This window comes from Trichechus manatus, unplaced genomic scaffold (genome assembly GCF_000243295.1).
Source record: "Trichechus manatus latirostris isolate Lorelei unplaced genomic scaffold, TriManLat1.0 scaffold00064, whole genome shotgun sequence".
Classification (NCBI taxonomy): Eukaryota; Metazoa; Chordata; class Mammalia; order Sirenia; family Trichechidae; genus Trichechus; species Trichechus manatus.
In genome coordinates, this window is record NW_004444000.1 from 2,458,857 (window position 1) to 2,475,465 (window position 16,609).

At 44.7% G+C, this 16,609-nt stretch overlaps 1 protein-coding gene across 1 annotated transcript in view; it reads left to right on the top strand.

Moving 5' to 3' along the window:
• The first annotated feature begins 276 nt into the window (after positions 1-276).
• The window catches only part of OPCML (opioid binding protein/cell adhesion molecule like), a 1,692,348-nt gene continuing 1,676,015 nt past the window's right edge, over positions 277-16,609 (top strand). The window contains exon 1 of the mRNA XM_004379314.1: positions 277-409. Within this exon, the coding sequence (XP_004379371.1) occupies positions 349-409 (61 nt within the window). The 5' untranslated portion in view covers positions 277-348. The remainder of the gene's footprint in view (positions 410-16,609) is intronic.

Below are 16,609 nucleotides of genomic sequence, written 5' to 3' on the forward strand. Positions count from 1 at the left end.
TTCAACTCCCCTTAGAGTCAAGCCTTCCGAATAGGAGAGTGTCTGTGTGTCACTCAGGAGAGTGGAGCCAATGCGTGCCTGGGAGGCGGTCGGCTCTGAGCCCTGAGCAGACTGGTGCTGATGATTCTTACCAGTTGTGTGTATGTGCAAGAAAAAACCAGCCAGAGACGCTACTGCCTGCTCCCATCTCTCTCAGGCGCACTCTCTTACTCCCTCTCTCTTCAGCTCTCTCCCTCCCTTTGCAAACACTGGATTTAAACCTGCTCAGAATTCAGCCAGAGGAAGGAGCTGCGGTGGTGGTAGCAGCAGCAGTAGCCAGCCTAGCTACCAAGAGCACCTCAGCCCAAGATGAACCATCCTGCCTGCTGGATCGTCTTTTCCGCAACAACTGCCCTACTCTTCATCCCAGGTACCTGGAAGGGTTTGTTCCTACTGGGGTGGGGGGGACAGAGGGAGAGTTGAAGATGCTGGAGCCAGGAATTAGGAGAAGGGAGCGCAGGCGGCAGGGAAGAAGAGAGGGAATGAGAGATGCAGTGAGTGAAGGGGCAGGTTTGCTGTGTGCAGGCACACACACACCCGCTCCCTTCACTTCCATACCCACACATGCTGGCAGCACCGGGCTAGTCCCTGCTCAGGGCACCAGTGAGCTGGGTGCGAGATCTGCTTCATGCTGGGAGGCATGGAAGATACCAGCTGACATTAACCAGTTGTGTCCCAGGGCTAAGAGAAGAGAGATTTAAACTCAGTCATAAATCCTTCTTGCAGCTGTGTCAGGACCTGCAGGGTCCCTGGGTCTATTTCTCTCTCAGTCTTCCCTCTGTTTCTCAGTTAGTTGCCACCTCTGCATCTCCCTGTCTCTCTATTTTTTCTGTCTCTCTCTATCTCTTTCCTTTCTCTCTTTCCCTCTCCCCTCTCTCCCTTCCTGCCAGCCAAGCCCTTTTTGCCTTACCGTCTGGTACTTCGGCTCCTTCCTTCCCTTTGCTCAGGCGTTTCAGGTCATAACACATCTTCTACCACCTCTCACCCTTGCTCTCTCCTTCCACCAAATGGGCAGATGATGTCTTTGGAATTCAGAACCCTCCTTGTTTCTCCCTCCCACTCCTCACTCTGGAAATTCTAATTTCCCTTGAGAGCATTTGCAATATCCTTAAATTGGGAAAGGCTGGGAATCTGGATTTACCTGATTTTCCCTGGCATCCTCCCTACCTTACCTAATGGTTTAAATGCGAGCAGGACTTGTTTGGGGAGAACAAAATCTGCAGTGACACAGGTAAGATGCTGCAATCCTAAGGACAATCATCTTAGTGAACATGTTACAAAATTCAACATGCCATTCACATGCCATTCACAAGCGGACAATTGAAAGCCTGCAGGTACCCGTCAAACAATGCTGAAGTGGCTGGGTGATTCTTGCCAAGGTTCTAGGCAGCATCAAAGGGTTTGTGGGGTTTCTGTACTAAACCCCAAGGTTTTCTTTTTTTCAAATTGAGATGCTTGTATTTGGTTAAACATTAGTACAGACACACACAGAGGCGTAAATGCTAAGATTCTTTAACCTTACATATCTTTATACAGGTATACACACATTTTTATATTCAGAATCACTAGGTAAGGTGGTCTTTTTTGTTGTTTGTTTTAAGAGTATAAAGTCTTATGTATTTCTAAGCTACCAAAGTGAAATCAGGAAAATGGAAGTTTATTGGAGAGAAAGAAGAAGAAGGGACTGACTAAAAAGAGAAGAAACCTGAGCGCAGAATGTTTTGTAACACTCCTTTTCAATTGCGCTCTTTCAAGCATGGTGGGCTTTGCATAAGCATTTGGGGGGGTGTAACCTTTTTTTGTAGTTCTTCTTCTTCTTCCAAATTCAAGCTTCAAGTCAGGGTCAGTAGGGATTTCAGTAGGACAGGGCTAGGGGGGCAGTATAGGCAGAAAGGGTGCAGTACCTGCTTGAGCCTGATCCAGGGGGCCAGGTGGGTGCTTTGGGTCCTTGGTGTAAGAAGACAAAGTTTCCTGCATGTGTATGCGTGTCCCTGGACTGGTTGGATGCTACTGGGGGCCTCCCAGCACCCACGTCCCCGTCCTCCCAACTCTGCTTGAGGCCTGAGGGGAATGGCATCAGGAATCAGGACCCCTGCCCCGAGAGAATCTGGATTCTCATGATCTTCCCTCAGGGCAGAGCTCAGGAAATCACACTTTGACTAGGGAGGGCAGTGAGCTGCTGCTGCTGCTGCTGCTGCTGACACTGCACTGCGGTGCACCCTGACACCCTAAATCCAGCCCCACTGCACTGGGCCAGGGGCACCTTGCCTGGGGAGATGCATCCATTCCTAAGGAAATCAACTGTGCTCAAGGGGAACAAGCCTCATCAGCCCCGGGCAGGTGAAGCATGGGGGATGGGGGGTGATGAGCAGACCAGGGGACTCTTAGAGCCCAGCGTCCCTCCACAGTGGACACTCCTTCGCACATAATCTGTCTCCTGCTCCAAGGGCCTGCTCTTTATTTAATTAGGCCAGACGCCTGGCCTGAGAGACTGCAGACAGGGAGGAGGAAAAGTTGCTGTTACAGAGGTGCAAGTAGGATGAAGAAAAGCGTCACGTCTTAAAGGGCTGCTGTGGAAATGGAAGCTGGCTGTGCCCAAAAGTTATTATTGGCTGCACTGGAGCACTTATGACTTCGCCTTCCTCACTACTCTTGCTTCTCTTGTATCTTTAGATTTATTTTTTTTTCCAAAAGATGCTTTCTCCTCTCAAAGGGGTAAATGCCGGCTCATTAGCCATTTACTTTCCCTGAGTCTAAAGACAGAGGTTAATGTAATAATGAAACCCCGATCTGCTTAGGCCTCAGTACCACTTCATTCCACAGCTTCTATATCTTGGAAAAATACGTTTCCATTCCAGGATAATTTTAAGGCTAATGTCACCTGGTGCCTTCCAGGGGGAGGCTGTCCGTCATAAATGGCTTTCCTTGTGGAATTCCTGTGACAGAAGGACAGTAAAAATGAAGACTGTAATGAGCCCACACCAAGGTGGAGCAGAGGGCAGCTGGACAATTGAATTGTCATGCCAGTGGCACAGGCTTAAGATGCTGTTGAGAAGCCGGACACCAAGGGTGAGGGCATGTCTGTTGTCTTTGGTAGGAGGGGAGACAGGTCTGTGCAGGGCAATCTGACCTTATCTGGGAGCTCCTGGGGGAAGATGGCTAGAATGAGGAACAAGACAAGCCCTGGGGAAGCAGTTCCCGGGGATTGGGTGCTGCCAACCATCTGCATCAGGCATCTCGGGGTAGGTTAAAAAGGCATGCTCCCCTCCCCAGCTCAGACACGTGCACTTTTAATAAGCATCCCAGGTAATTCTGAGGCACTTTTAGACCACATTTTAAGAAACGTTGTACTTCAAAATCACTGTCCAAAACCTGCTACACTGAGTCAAAACCCTTCTTCAGCCAGCCTTTTTCTCCTTTGCCTCTGAGAAATGAGCTCATGAACCTGGGCGGGTGGATGGGAGAACAGCTAAGGCTCAGTTCCTGCAGCACAGTGCGGCCCAGAAGGGCCGGGTCAGTGATGGGGGATTGGGTTCTAATCTGGAGGGCTTCTTTTCTCAAGTCTAGACCATTACCTCCCATTCGTCCCCTTCTCCTCAGCCCATCCTGTTTGCATCTTCTTCTGTTCTGCACCTCAAAACAGGAGAGTTGGCCATGAGGAGTGTCCATCTCCTGGGCCAGGATTTGTTGTGTCCTCATGCACAGATCTATGAGCCTGGCTTCACAGCCACAGCCCTATCTCCTGTATCTTAGTCAGGCTTTGTCCTATTAGCTTTAGAAACTCCTGGTCTTGGGTGAAGAATCCAATCTGAGCTTTAGGATTCTTCCTTCTCCAGCACACATGTTCTCACATCTTCCTTCAGGGAAGTGCCCCCTAGCCTAGGGCTCTTTGTGACAGCATTGATGTACGGCTGTTTGGCTTTGAGGAGAGACCTGCTGGATTGGATCTGGGGGTGGGGACTCTACAGCCAAGGTTAGATCTCCTCATGCACTTCCTCTCACCATCACAGTGCTGAGGAATCTGCTAAGATTTCCTGGTTTGTGAGAGGGATCAAACAGGAGAATCACTAGCCATTGGGATAATATAATTCCCAGACTCACTAAAAAAGAGATGGGAAACAGGGCTGGGTGTCTGCTTATGATCAGAACTCGTTATCTTTCTGCCACTCATAGATTCATGTCCCCTCCTCCTCACCCACTACGCTATCTTGTGGCCTTCATGCCTTGAAAGTGATGGACATATTAATAAGATCAAACAACCTCCTGTCGGCACTCAGCACTGGCCCAGGGGCAGTGGCAGGCATGGAGAAGGAGACAGGTGTAGGCTGCCTTGGAAAGAGCACTCCAGTAGCCTCGAGCTGGACAGCGTTCCTCAATCGGAGATTAATCAGAGATTCCCAGTGGCTTTAAGTTCTCATGTCTTGCTTCAGTCCTGTCTGTCTTGATGTTTTGTCTCATCATTAGCACCCTCTGCCATGTCCCTATAGCCTGGAAAATTACAGCAGGAGATTACTTAAACAGCTGGCTCTTTCCTGGGTGTGTTATTTATCATCTCTGGCCTGAGTCTCCCGTGTCAGCCACTGAGAACTAACCTTAAACCTGTGTTGGAGCTCTGGGGAGCAGAGCTCTTACCCTGGGAGGGGGGAAGGCGGAGGGCCTGGATCTGAGCCCCTGAGCCAGCTGAGTGCTGAGAAGTGGCACTCTTTGATTTGGGGGCTCTCTGTGGTTCATTTAATTGGTTCAAGCCATTCTTTGAGGCTTGTTTAGCAATCTATTGATTGGGTTCCAATGATAAGTGCATCTTGTTTCCAATTGAACAGAGCAGCCAAAATCCTCACTTAGGTGATAACAAGGTGAACATTTATGAATCTTTATCATAGAAAACTCATCCTGGTCTCCTGGTACTAGGGCAAAGAGAGAAGCCTGCTTGCTTTTAGGGGAAGGGAAGAGGGCATTTTTTATTGTTGTTGAAGGAGGAAGACTAGATAGAATGGTACTGACTTTGACCCAGTGATGAGAATTTAGCAGAATACAATTCACCCATTTGCTTATCCAATAAGAACTTATACAGGTTCTGATAAAACAAAATAAATTAGTTAAGATACTCTCCTGCCTCAAGAAACATAAATTCAGTAAAATAGGAAATGATGCAGCTGTTTCCTTCTTTTTGACTCCCAATAAGAACATACTTGCTGATCTTTAGCTTCCTGGGCCTTGATTTCTCTGCTCAGAAACTAAGGCAGCCTATGTGGCCCCTTTGGTCTCCTAAAGCATTGCAACATTTTTGATGAGGTTCTTGGTACACAGATGTGTGTATCAGTCCTGGCGGTCGGTGCTCAGGAACCTGTCTAGTAGCTGGTTGTGCCTGTGGTCACATTCGGACCGTGAGCTGTGACTTTCCTTGCTGTCTGGATGGGGCCCAGCAGCCTACAGACCTCCTGCAGATGAACCTGCAGCTGCCTGGGGCTGGGGAGAGAGGAGGGAAGGAAAGCACACCCCAGCCTTCATGGCAGTGAACTCAAGTGTTGGCCCACAGAAGGCCCCTGGCTGCTGACAAGCCAGCCTGTCAGGAGTGTGAATGTTAGCACCTCTGGATGCAGAGCGGCACCTCCCAGAATGCAGGGCTGGACAGGCACTGGGGGAAGTAGGCAGGTTGGCATGACTTTTGGGCAGCTCTGCTCTACTCTCCCACCCCTCTGACCCTGCTAAAGACTCAGAATCACATCCTTCAGCACAGCTCTAGGCCCTGGGACACTGTCCCTCCTGCCTTTTGTTCCTGCTGGTGGGAGTCCAAGACATAGAGTTTACTGCTTAATCTGCAAGGCCTTGGTTGCCCTTGCATTTCTTCAAGGGAGGGGAAGGTGTGACACAGTAGGTAATAAATATGGCCCCACTTGATAGATTTCTGCACCACTCAACAATGACCAAGACAGTGGTATTTGTAGGGCCTGGGGAGGGACTAAAGGTATTCTGAGAATGAAGCAGAAATAAATCCTATGACCAGAGGGGAATTTGAAGACAAATGGGTTCACTATTAAGTTCACATCAATGTGTGAATACACATCCCTCCTCCCTTTCCCCTTCCCCCTTCCCCCATTCATGTCAGCACATACACACACACTTTTACTTCTCTCCTAGTCACAGTCACAGCTCCCTAAGGAAAGCAAGCCCCTTCCCCTGACTTCTATCTCGACCTTTCCAGAACTCCCAGCTGCACATACCCAGGCTTGGTGCTTTCCCTGGTGGGCGCATATGGCTGCAGCCTACACTCCCTCTGTGCCAGACGCTGCCACACATGGGTGCGTGTTTCCTCCCAGCCATGCGGACACGCCAGCTCTTCACGCATATCTGCCCACTCACCCATGTGCCCCAAAGCCTGGACTAGAGACGAGTCAGCACTTGTTTTCTTCACCTCCCTCCTACCCAGACCCCTTGGCGTTGAGAGGCTGGGGACGCCCCTGCAGTTACTAGACTAACTTAATTAAATGTTTGCCAAATGCTTTGAGACACCCCTGGGCAATGTGCTGGGTAAGTGCAGAGCATTATCATTATGATGCAGGCACATTGCTTTTAATGAGCAGAGACGCTGTTGCTGAGAGACCCTGGGAAAGGCCAGGATGAATGGATGCATTAGAACACAGGCCATTGATTGGAATGGCTGCTTGCATGTTCATGGGAAATGATAAGAGACAGTAGCATTGCACTAGTAATCTGCTGTGGAAAAACCAGCACAGTTGGCATTTCAAGGAGCAGAGTCTCTGAAATGGCCTGAGAGGTCATTCTTGAGCCTTTCCATCCAGGAAACTTACAAATGAGAGGTTGCTGGGTGGCACACATGGTTAAGTGCTCAGCTGCTAACTGAAATTTAAGTGCATGGCTGCAAACAAAATACTAGGAGGTTCAAATCTACCCAGAAGTACCTCAGAAGAAAGGCCTGGTGATCTGCTTCTGAAAAATTGACCATTGAAAACCCTGTGGAGCAGTTAGTTCTACTCTGAGACACATGAGATTTGCCATGAGTTGGAATTAACGCAACGGCAACTGGTTTTGTTGTGTTTGGTTTGGTTTTGGGAAGTTGCTTAGTGGTTATGCCAAGAGTAGCATGCTTTATGGTTTCACGCTTTATGGTTTATGTGGAAAACTTATCTTTGTTGTTGTTTGTTCCTCTCAAGAGACTGCAAGGTAAGAAGTGTTGGTGTTACTCAATTTTGATCTTTTCCTTGCTTAAAATACTACATAGACTTCTGGTTGCCTTTAGAATACAGTTCAAAATACTTACCATGATCTGGAAGGCCATGATCTGGCTGATGCTTCCCTTCTAGCTTTGTCTCACATGTCTCTCCCCTTCCAGCTCTTGGCTGTAGTCACTCTGGACTTTCTCAGTTCTTCAAACACGCCCTGTTCCCTCCCTCTCAAGGAGGAAGAGGATGTTATCTAAGGATGGAAATTTCTGATCCTCTTACCATATTGTTTCTGGCTAAATGTCCTTTCCATCCTTCAGGGCTCAGCTTAAACATCACTTTCCCAGGAAGGCATTCTTGAAGTCCTGTAGTAGACGAGGTCTTCCTAGTTATTATGCAAGTCCACAGAACTGGGCTCCTCCTTCTAATGCTGTGAATCCATATTTCAAAGCAGTTCTTTGTTTTATGCCTCTCTTTCCTCCCTCGACTGTGGTTCACAAAAACAGGGACCACATCTATTTTGTTCTCCAACATATCCTCAGTACCTAGTAGTATAGTGATTGATAGAAAACAAGTACTCAAAAAACATTTGTTGAATGAATGAATGAGTGAATGAATGAATGAATGGATAGATGAAAGAGTAAGCATCAGACAAATACTGAGTGTCAGGGCTCCAATTGTTACATTGTATCTCACTGAATCCTCGGAGGAATCTGGGCCTCTGGCTGGCCTGCCCATTGGCTTCCCCATCTGCAGGGCAATGCCTACAGAGAGGCTTGGGGATAGGCTTTGCTAGTCAGAGATGGAAATATGCAAAGAATTCTTATAGTGATTATTCATTTTAGTGTTCATGATTGTCAATAAACACCAGCTCTGAGCTACTGACTAAACACATGTGCAGAGTGGCTCAGGGCTGGGGCTGCATATTTTGGATCTCACATTTCGTGTTTTGACAGACACATATGAGGGTGCGAGTTGTTAGTGAACCCAGATGTGGGCCCTAAGGTGTGCTGTTGGTTTAAATCAAACTAAAATTACTCCATGATACCATCAGGGTGTCTGGGGCAGTGGCCATAATTGCTTGAAATTTAGAGTCATGCCCTTGATTCCAACAGGTACAAATTGTGGCAATACGAGAAGGAATTGTGCTGGTTAGAAGAAAAAAAAAATGCTTGGTTGGAACAGGAAAATGCAAATGACAGTGACCAAAACCAAACCCGTTGCTGATGAGTCAATTCCAACTTGTAGCAACCCTATAGAACAGAGTAGAACTACTGCACAGGGTTTCCCAGGCTGTAATCTTTATGGAAGCAGATTGCCACATCTTTCTCCTGCAGAGCGGCTGGTGGGTTTGAACCACTGACCTTTCAGTTAGCAGCTGAGCACTTTAACTACTGTACCACCAAGGCTCCTCAATGGCATGGAAGTGAATCGATTTTATCAACTGATACTTAAATGGGTTGATGTTCATATGGAAAAGGTAAACAAGGGCTCAATGAATCAGAAGAAACAGAAAAGAGGACTTATCATTTCTCATACCTAATCACTTTTCATACTCTACCCTATTTCAGAGTTGCTGTGTCATGAGTGTGGGATTCTGAATGCTGAGGTCTTGCTTTTTCATCTCTGAATGCCCTGCAGGGCCAAGCACGTTCATTTATTTGACATATTATTTATTGAGTGATTACTATGTGACAAGTATTATGGTAGGTGCTGGGAACACAATGCCTGAACAAAAATTGTTCTTGTCCCTACTCTCGTGATGTTTACAGTCTAGTGAGAGAGACAGGCATATATCAAATAAATACCCGTAGAGATGTGAAATCATGACTGAGATAACAGCTATGGAAGTGGAGGGGTGTGGTGATATAATGGCCTATGAGGAGGGCTTGAACTTGCCTTGGAGGCCAGCAAAGTTGTCCCTGTGAAAGTGACAACTGATCTAAGATAAGAAGGATAAAAGACGAGAAGCAGAAATTATCCAAACCAAAGGGAAAAAAGATGCATGAACAGAACGTGCAAAGGCATGAGAGATCAGAGCACAACCTCCTGTTTGGCTGGATCATAGGGATGGGAAGGGATCAGCAGATGAAGACAGTCATTGAAGGACATGTTCATCATTTTGCTCTTTATTCTAGAAATGATGGAAAACTACTGAAGTGATTCATGTGGTGGGAGGTAGGATCATGATTTATATCTTGTAAATCTCATTCTTGTTGCATTTTGCAGAATGGATTAAGGGTGAGCAAAACTGGAAGGAGTAGGCTAGTTGGGAGGCTACTGCAGTAGTTCAGATGGGAAATGGCACTGTCGTGGAACTTGGAGGTGGCGATTGGAATGGACAGACACTGGTAAACTTGAGAGTCTTTACAAGGAATGTCTAGGTGCTCCATACACATCTGCAGAATCTGAATATAAAGTCAACCCACAGCTAGCACCAAAAACCCTTTTGGGAGAGTTGAAAAGCGTATCTGTCTTCAAATTCCTGCTTGACTGACTCAGTTTAAGTGTTTAGCCCTGGAACAGGAGCTGGAATAGACTGTTTTTGGAAATGCCATAATTCCTAGCAGTCCAATAATCTGAGCTCCTTAACTGGTGTCCTTTCAGGGTCTAATACAGGGACTTAAAATTGCATCATTCAACTTCCCTACCTATCAACAAGATCGCACAGAGCCCTAGTTGTGTTATCTGTTGGATCCTGCCCGTGATTGTTTTCTCCTGGAAAAACCAGGCATTGTAGGGAAGCTTTGGCCAGACTATAGAGTGACTCATGGGTGCCAAGAGGCAGCCACTTAACAAATACTATCACGATGACATAAAAATATGTATTACCTCCTCTCAAGATCCAACACCCATATCCTCTGAGCATAGCGTGTCATCTATGGCTGCCAGGCAAACATTTTTTAAATTACACTAATTTATTGAGAAAAGTAGAGGTCCTTGGAGATCATCTGTTATATCTTTTCCATTTTATAGATGAGGAAATTGAGGCAAGGGAGTCTGAGCATATTTTCCAAAGTCATTTAGTTAGAGATAGGGACTGAGCCAACACTTGAGCACAGATATTTACGTAACCTTTCTGATGTGGTCTCAACAACCCAATAGTGAAGGGTTGACCTGAACTTTGCTACCCAGTATGAAACCTGTTGAAGCCTTTGGAAAAACAGGCGTGTAACCCTGGCCACTACCCTGTTTCCCTGATGCTCTCTCCCCATGTGCATAAAGAACATCTGGGAACAGGGCTACTGCAGGGTTATCTTTTACCTAAGGATTAGGGTGAAGAGTGCAGAAACAAAGAAGTCTTATCCCTTACAAAGGCTCTTATACTTTGAATGACCTTTATAACCGAACTGGAAGACTCTTAGAAATAAATTTTTCTTGATATGTGGAAAGATATGCTCAGTGTGATATATTACCAAATGCCAGATATGTGTCAGCCTGACTTGTTTGGTCTACACACTGTGAAAGGCAACTGCCTTCATCATCACTATACCATCAAAACATTAATTTTTAGGTTATCTGTTTGGGTTTGGCTCCATACTGAGCCAAGAGACAGTCCATACAGAGAATGCCATGGTCTCCATATTAAGGATTCATGGTTAAATAGTGATTTACAGTATAAAAGTGATTCACATACCTCAGAACTATCCTCTATGCCAATAAGTGAAAAAGCTAAGTCTTCTTACCTCCCCAATCTTGCCACCACCAGACTGCCTTCACAGTTGACAACATGGGCATGGCCATAATCAAAACAATAGGTCCAAAAGAGCTGTAGACAAATGCAGAGTAGAAGGCAAGAGTCCAGATATACAGTCATGCCTGATGTGATCTAGGGTAAATGCAATGATATATTCAAGATGGTAGAATTGCTAAGACATAAAGATGGTGAGGCTAAAGCACCGATTTACATTTCCATTCCTGGGAAGACAGGCCTCCAGAAACCTTTGACTTCTCTGAACATGCAACCTGGTTATGAGCAGCCCAGTGCCAAGGGATGTCCCACACTCCTCAAAGAGAGGAGAATGTTTAAACAGAGAATGTGGCAGATGGAAATAGCCCATTAGCCTACAGACTTCAAGAGAACTGGAGTTTTCTTGGGACTCCCTTGGCTTTATTCCATGGAGAAGAGAGTACCCAGTCTTACTTGGCACTGGGATGGATACCTGTTTGGGTGAGGCCCAGAGGAGAAGGGATGGTGAAAAATACTATCAGTGTTCTATATCTTTTCACTACTTTTGTTTGGGGAGCAGTCTTGGAAGTAAAAGGGCATTGCCTCTTGATTGCCCTCAGTTTAGCCCATGATGTTCATGAAGACTGAACCATTTCCTAATTATGACGAGGATGGTGATTTCTTTCTTTTGTTCTTTTCACTTAAATTGTTAATTTTAAAAGGAGACAATTGGCCCTTCCTGCTGTCACATTGTGAGAGTGTTTGGAAACACTGACCTAAAAAGCAGAAGTCATGGCTTCTGGCTTGTCTCTGCACTTAAGACCTGTGTGGCCTTGGGCAAATGGCTTAGCCTCTCCAAGACTCTTAACCCTCTCTGTAAAATAGGAGAATAGAACTGCCTTACCATCTTCCCAGGGTAGCTATGAAGGCTTATTCACTTCCAGGTTGCCAGGTCTTGTTGCATCACTTGGCTGTGCCATTTTTGTCTGGTGTTTCTCTCTTCTTTTTGTGTCAACCTCCTTACTCTTGATTTTCTCTGTCTCCCTGACTAGGCTGAGTGCAATTATAATTATCAGTGTAACACGTACCAAATGGCTGTAACATTTGTTTTGGAGTAGGAGACATACATCAGGGAAGTCTTGCATCGCTTCTCTGTTGTTGTTAGGTGGCTTTGAGTCGATTCCGACTCATAGTGACCCTACGTACAACAAAATGAAACCCTGCCCAGCCCTGCGCCATCCTCACAATCGTTGCTGTGTTTGAGCCCATTGTTGCAGCCACTGTGTCAATCCATTTCAACGAGGATCTTACTCTTTTTCGCTGACCCTCCACTTTACCAAATGTGATGTCCTTCTCCAGGGACTGGTCCCTCCTGATAACATTTCCAAAGTACATGAGACAAAGTCTCTCCATTCTTGCTTCCGAAGAGCACTCTGGCTGTACTTCTTCCAAGACAGATGTGTTCCTTCTTCTAGCAGTCCATGATATATTCAATATTCTTCACCAACATCATAATTCAAAGGCATCAGTTCTTCAGTCTTCCTTATTCATTGTCCAGCTTTTGCATGCATATGAGGCAGTTGAAAATATTATGGCTTGGGTCAGGCGTACATAAGTCCTCAAACTGATGTCTTCGTTTTTAACACTTTAAAGAGGTCTTTTGCAGCAGATTTGCCCAATGCACTATGTCCTTTGATTTCTTGACTACTGCTTGCATGGGCATTGATTGTGGATCCAAGTAAAATGAAATCCTTGACAACTTCAATATTTTCTTTGTTTATCATGATGTTACTTATTGGTCCAGTTGTGAGGATTTTTGTTTTGTTTATGTTGAGGTGTAATCCATACTGACGGCTGTAGTCTTTGGTTTTCATCAGTTAGTGCTTCAAGTCTTCTTTACTTCAGCAAGCAAAGTTGTATCATCTGCATATCACAGGTTGTTTGTGAGTCTTCCAACTATCCTGATGCCACATTCTTCTTCATATAGTCCAAATTCTGAGATTATTTGCTCAGGTTACAGATTGAATAAATATGGTGAAAGGATACAACCCTGATGCACACCTTTCCTGATTTTAAACCATGCAGTATCCCATTGTTCTGTTTGAATGACTGCCTATGTACAGATTCCTCATGAGCACAATTAAGTGTTCTGGAATTCCCTTTCTTTGCAATGTTATCCATAATTTGCTATGATCCACACAGTCAAATGCCTTTGCATAATCAATAAAACATAGGTAAACATCTTTCTGGTATTCTCTACTTTCAGCCAAGATGCATCTGACAACAGCAATGATATCCCTCGTTTCACATCCTCTTCTGAATCCAGCTTGAACTCCTGGCAGTTCCCTATTGATGTACTGCTGCAACCACTTTTGAATGATCTTCAGCAAAATTTTACTTGCCTGTGATGTTAATGATATTGTTCGATAATTTCCATGTTTCATTGGATCACCTTTCTTGGGAGTAGACGTAAACATGGATCTCTTCTAGTCAGTTGGCCAGGTAGCTGTCTTCCAAATTTCTTGGCATAGACGAGTGAGCACTTCCAGCACTGCATCCATTTGTTGAAACATCTCAATTGATATTCCATAAATTCCTGGAGCCTTGTTTTCTGCCGATGCCTTTGATGCAGCTTGGACTTCTTCCTTCAATACAATCGGTGCTTGATCATATGCTACCTCTTGAAATGGTTGAATGTCCACCAGTTTATTTGGTACAATGACTCTGTGTATTCCTTCCATCTTCTTTTGATGCTTCTTGCGTCATTCAGTATTTTCCCCATAGAATCCTTCAATATTACAGCTTGAGGCTTGAATTTTTTCTTCAGTTCTTTCAACTTGAGAAATGTCGAGTGTGTTCTTCTCTTTTGGTTTACTAATTCCAGGTCTTTGCACACTTCATTATAATACTTTATTTTGTCTTCTTGAGCCACCCGTTGAAATCTTCTGTTCAGCTCTTTTACTTCATCATTTCTTCCATTTGCTTTAGCTACTTGACATTCAAGAGCGAATTTCAGAGTCTCTTCTGACATACATTTTGGTCTTTTCTTTCTTTCCTGTCTTTTTAATGACCTTTTGCTTTCTTCATATATGATATCCTTGACATCATCCTACAAATTGTCTGGTCTTCAGTCATTAGTGTTCAATGTGTCAAATCTGTTCTTGAAATGGTCCCCAAATTCAGATGGGATATACTCAAGCCTGTATTTTGGTTCTCATGGATTTGTTTTAATTTTCTTCAGCTTCAACTAAAACGTGCACATGAGCAATTGATGGTCTGTTGTGCAATCAGCCCCTGGCCTTGTTCTTACTGATGATATTGAACTTCTCCATCGTCTCTTTCCACAGGTAGTCAATTTGATTCCTAAGTTTTCCATTAGGTGAGGTCCATGTGTATAGTCACCATTTATGTTGTTGAAAAAAGGTATTTGCAATGAAGAAGTTGTTGGTCTTGCAAAATTCTATCATGAGATCTCTGGTGTCATTTCTATCACCAAAGCTGTATTTTCTAACTATAGATCCTTCTTCTTTGTTTCCAACTTTCGCATTCCAATCACCAGTGATTATGAATGAATCTTGATTGCATGCTTGATCTATTTCAGACTGAAGACGGTGGTAAAAATCTTCAATTTCCTCATCTTTGGCATTAGTGGTTGTTGTGTAAATTTGAATAATAGTGGTATTAACTGGTCTTCCTTGTAGGCATACGGGTATTATCCTATCAGTGACAGTGCTGTACTTCACGATAGATCTTGAAATGTTCTTTTTGAAATGAATGCAATGCCATTCGTCTTCAATTTATCTTTCCTGGCATAGTAGACCATGTGATTATCTGAGTCAAAATGGCCAACACCAGTCCATTTCAGCTCACTAATGCCTAGGATATTAATCTTTATGTGGTCCATTTCACTTTTGATGACTTCCAATTTTCCTGGATTCATACTTTGTACATTTCACGTTCTGATTATTAATGGATATTTGCAGCAGTTTCTTCTCATTTTGAGTCATGCCACAGCAGCAAACGAAAGTCCCAAAAGCTTTATTCCATCTACATCATTAAAGTCGACTCTACTTTGAGGAAACATCTCTTTTTCAGTTGTATTTTGAGTGCCTTCCAGCCTGAGGGGCTCATCTTCCGGCACTATATCAGACAGTGTTCCTCTGCTGTTCATAAGGTTTTCACTGGCCAATTTTTTCAAAGTAAATTCCCTCTTTTGAGTCTGTCTAGTCTGTAACCTGTCCAACATTGGTGATCCTGCTGGTATTTAAATACTGATAGGATAGCTTTCAGCATCACAGAACATGGAAGGCACAACAGTATGATAAACTGACAGACACTTCCCTAGACATGGAGAAATGTTTGGTTTGCTCTTTCTTTTTCCATGGAGAGGCTTGAAAATGGTCTATGTTTCCCCAGCTGAGCTACTCTGGCCCTGCGAGAGAATGTGAACTCTGCTGTTTGTGTGGTGATGAGAGAGACATGGTGGGGTCAAGAAAGAACCCCAAAATGAAGCCTAAAGTCAGGTCAAAGTTTCTCTTAGCCCTATGAATACCAGGCCTTGAACTAATGACACGAACCTCCTAAAGTTTTCTATCACTAGCAAAAGTAGAATCTCAGAGAGCAGTATATGAATGGAGAAGATTCTTTTGTGGAAAGAGGGGTCTTCTTTGGCTCTCTGGAAAACATGCTAGGGAGAGGACTAATTCCTCCCCATAGAGGATGATTAATGTATCCCTAGAGATGAAGTTCTTCTTTTCCTAGTCCCAACGGCTGTTACAGCAGAAACTCTCAGAAACCTTTTCAGCCTATGCTGGGTTGAGTCCAGAGTGAGAGTCATTAATGCAGTGTGTGCTTGGGAGTCAGAAAGGATGTCCAGGCTCACATACTTGTCCTGTACCCTGCCCTAGTCCAATGTGCTCAACTTCTTGGTAGCTGCAGAAAAAGACCCAGACTGAGCTGAGGTGATGAATTGGCCCACAGGTCTTGAATGGTCCCTCAAGACCAAGAACCTCCTCAGGACATTCCACTTCATGAGAGTGCTTCTATCCGTGTCACTGCCCTATCTTCTGGGTAGTTAAAGCCTGAAGGCCTTGAGTATAAGCTCTGAGGAACAGTTGAAGCCCTGGTGGCACAGTAGTTAAGAGCTTGGTTGCTACCAAAAAAATTAGCAGTTCAAATCCACCAGCTGCTCGTTGGAAATCCTATGGGGTGATTCTACTCTGTCCTATAGGGTCACTATGAGTCGCAACTAGCTTGAAGGCAACTGGTTTGTTTTTTTGGTTTTCTGGGGAACAGTACAGCTTGCTTCTACCTTACTCATACTCTGAGTTTTTGTCTCATTTTAGGTGGGGTGGGGAAATGTTCTAGCTCCCATTTGCAACTAGAAAATTAGTTTTGCAGATTTTAATATCCATCAATGTCTTTGCGCCTATCTTTGGATGGGAAGATTCTCAGAGATACAGGGCTACACCATTTAGCTTTAGTGTTGAACTGCTCAACCCCTGATCCCCAGTCCTAGGTCTCATTAACATGCATCTGAAGCTGTATTGATGGAATCAAGTCACAGAAACAGTTGGTGTTTTCTGGAAGCCAATTAGCCTCAGCAGAGCATGGACGTCAGGCTTGTCTGGCACGCCCGTTCACTTGTAGATCAGAGGGGCAGAGAAACTGTTGATTTTCCCACTAGGTTAATCTTTCATATATTAGAGTGTATGTTCCT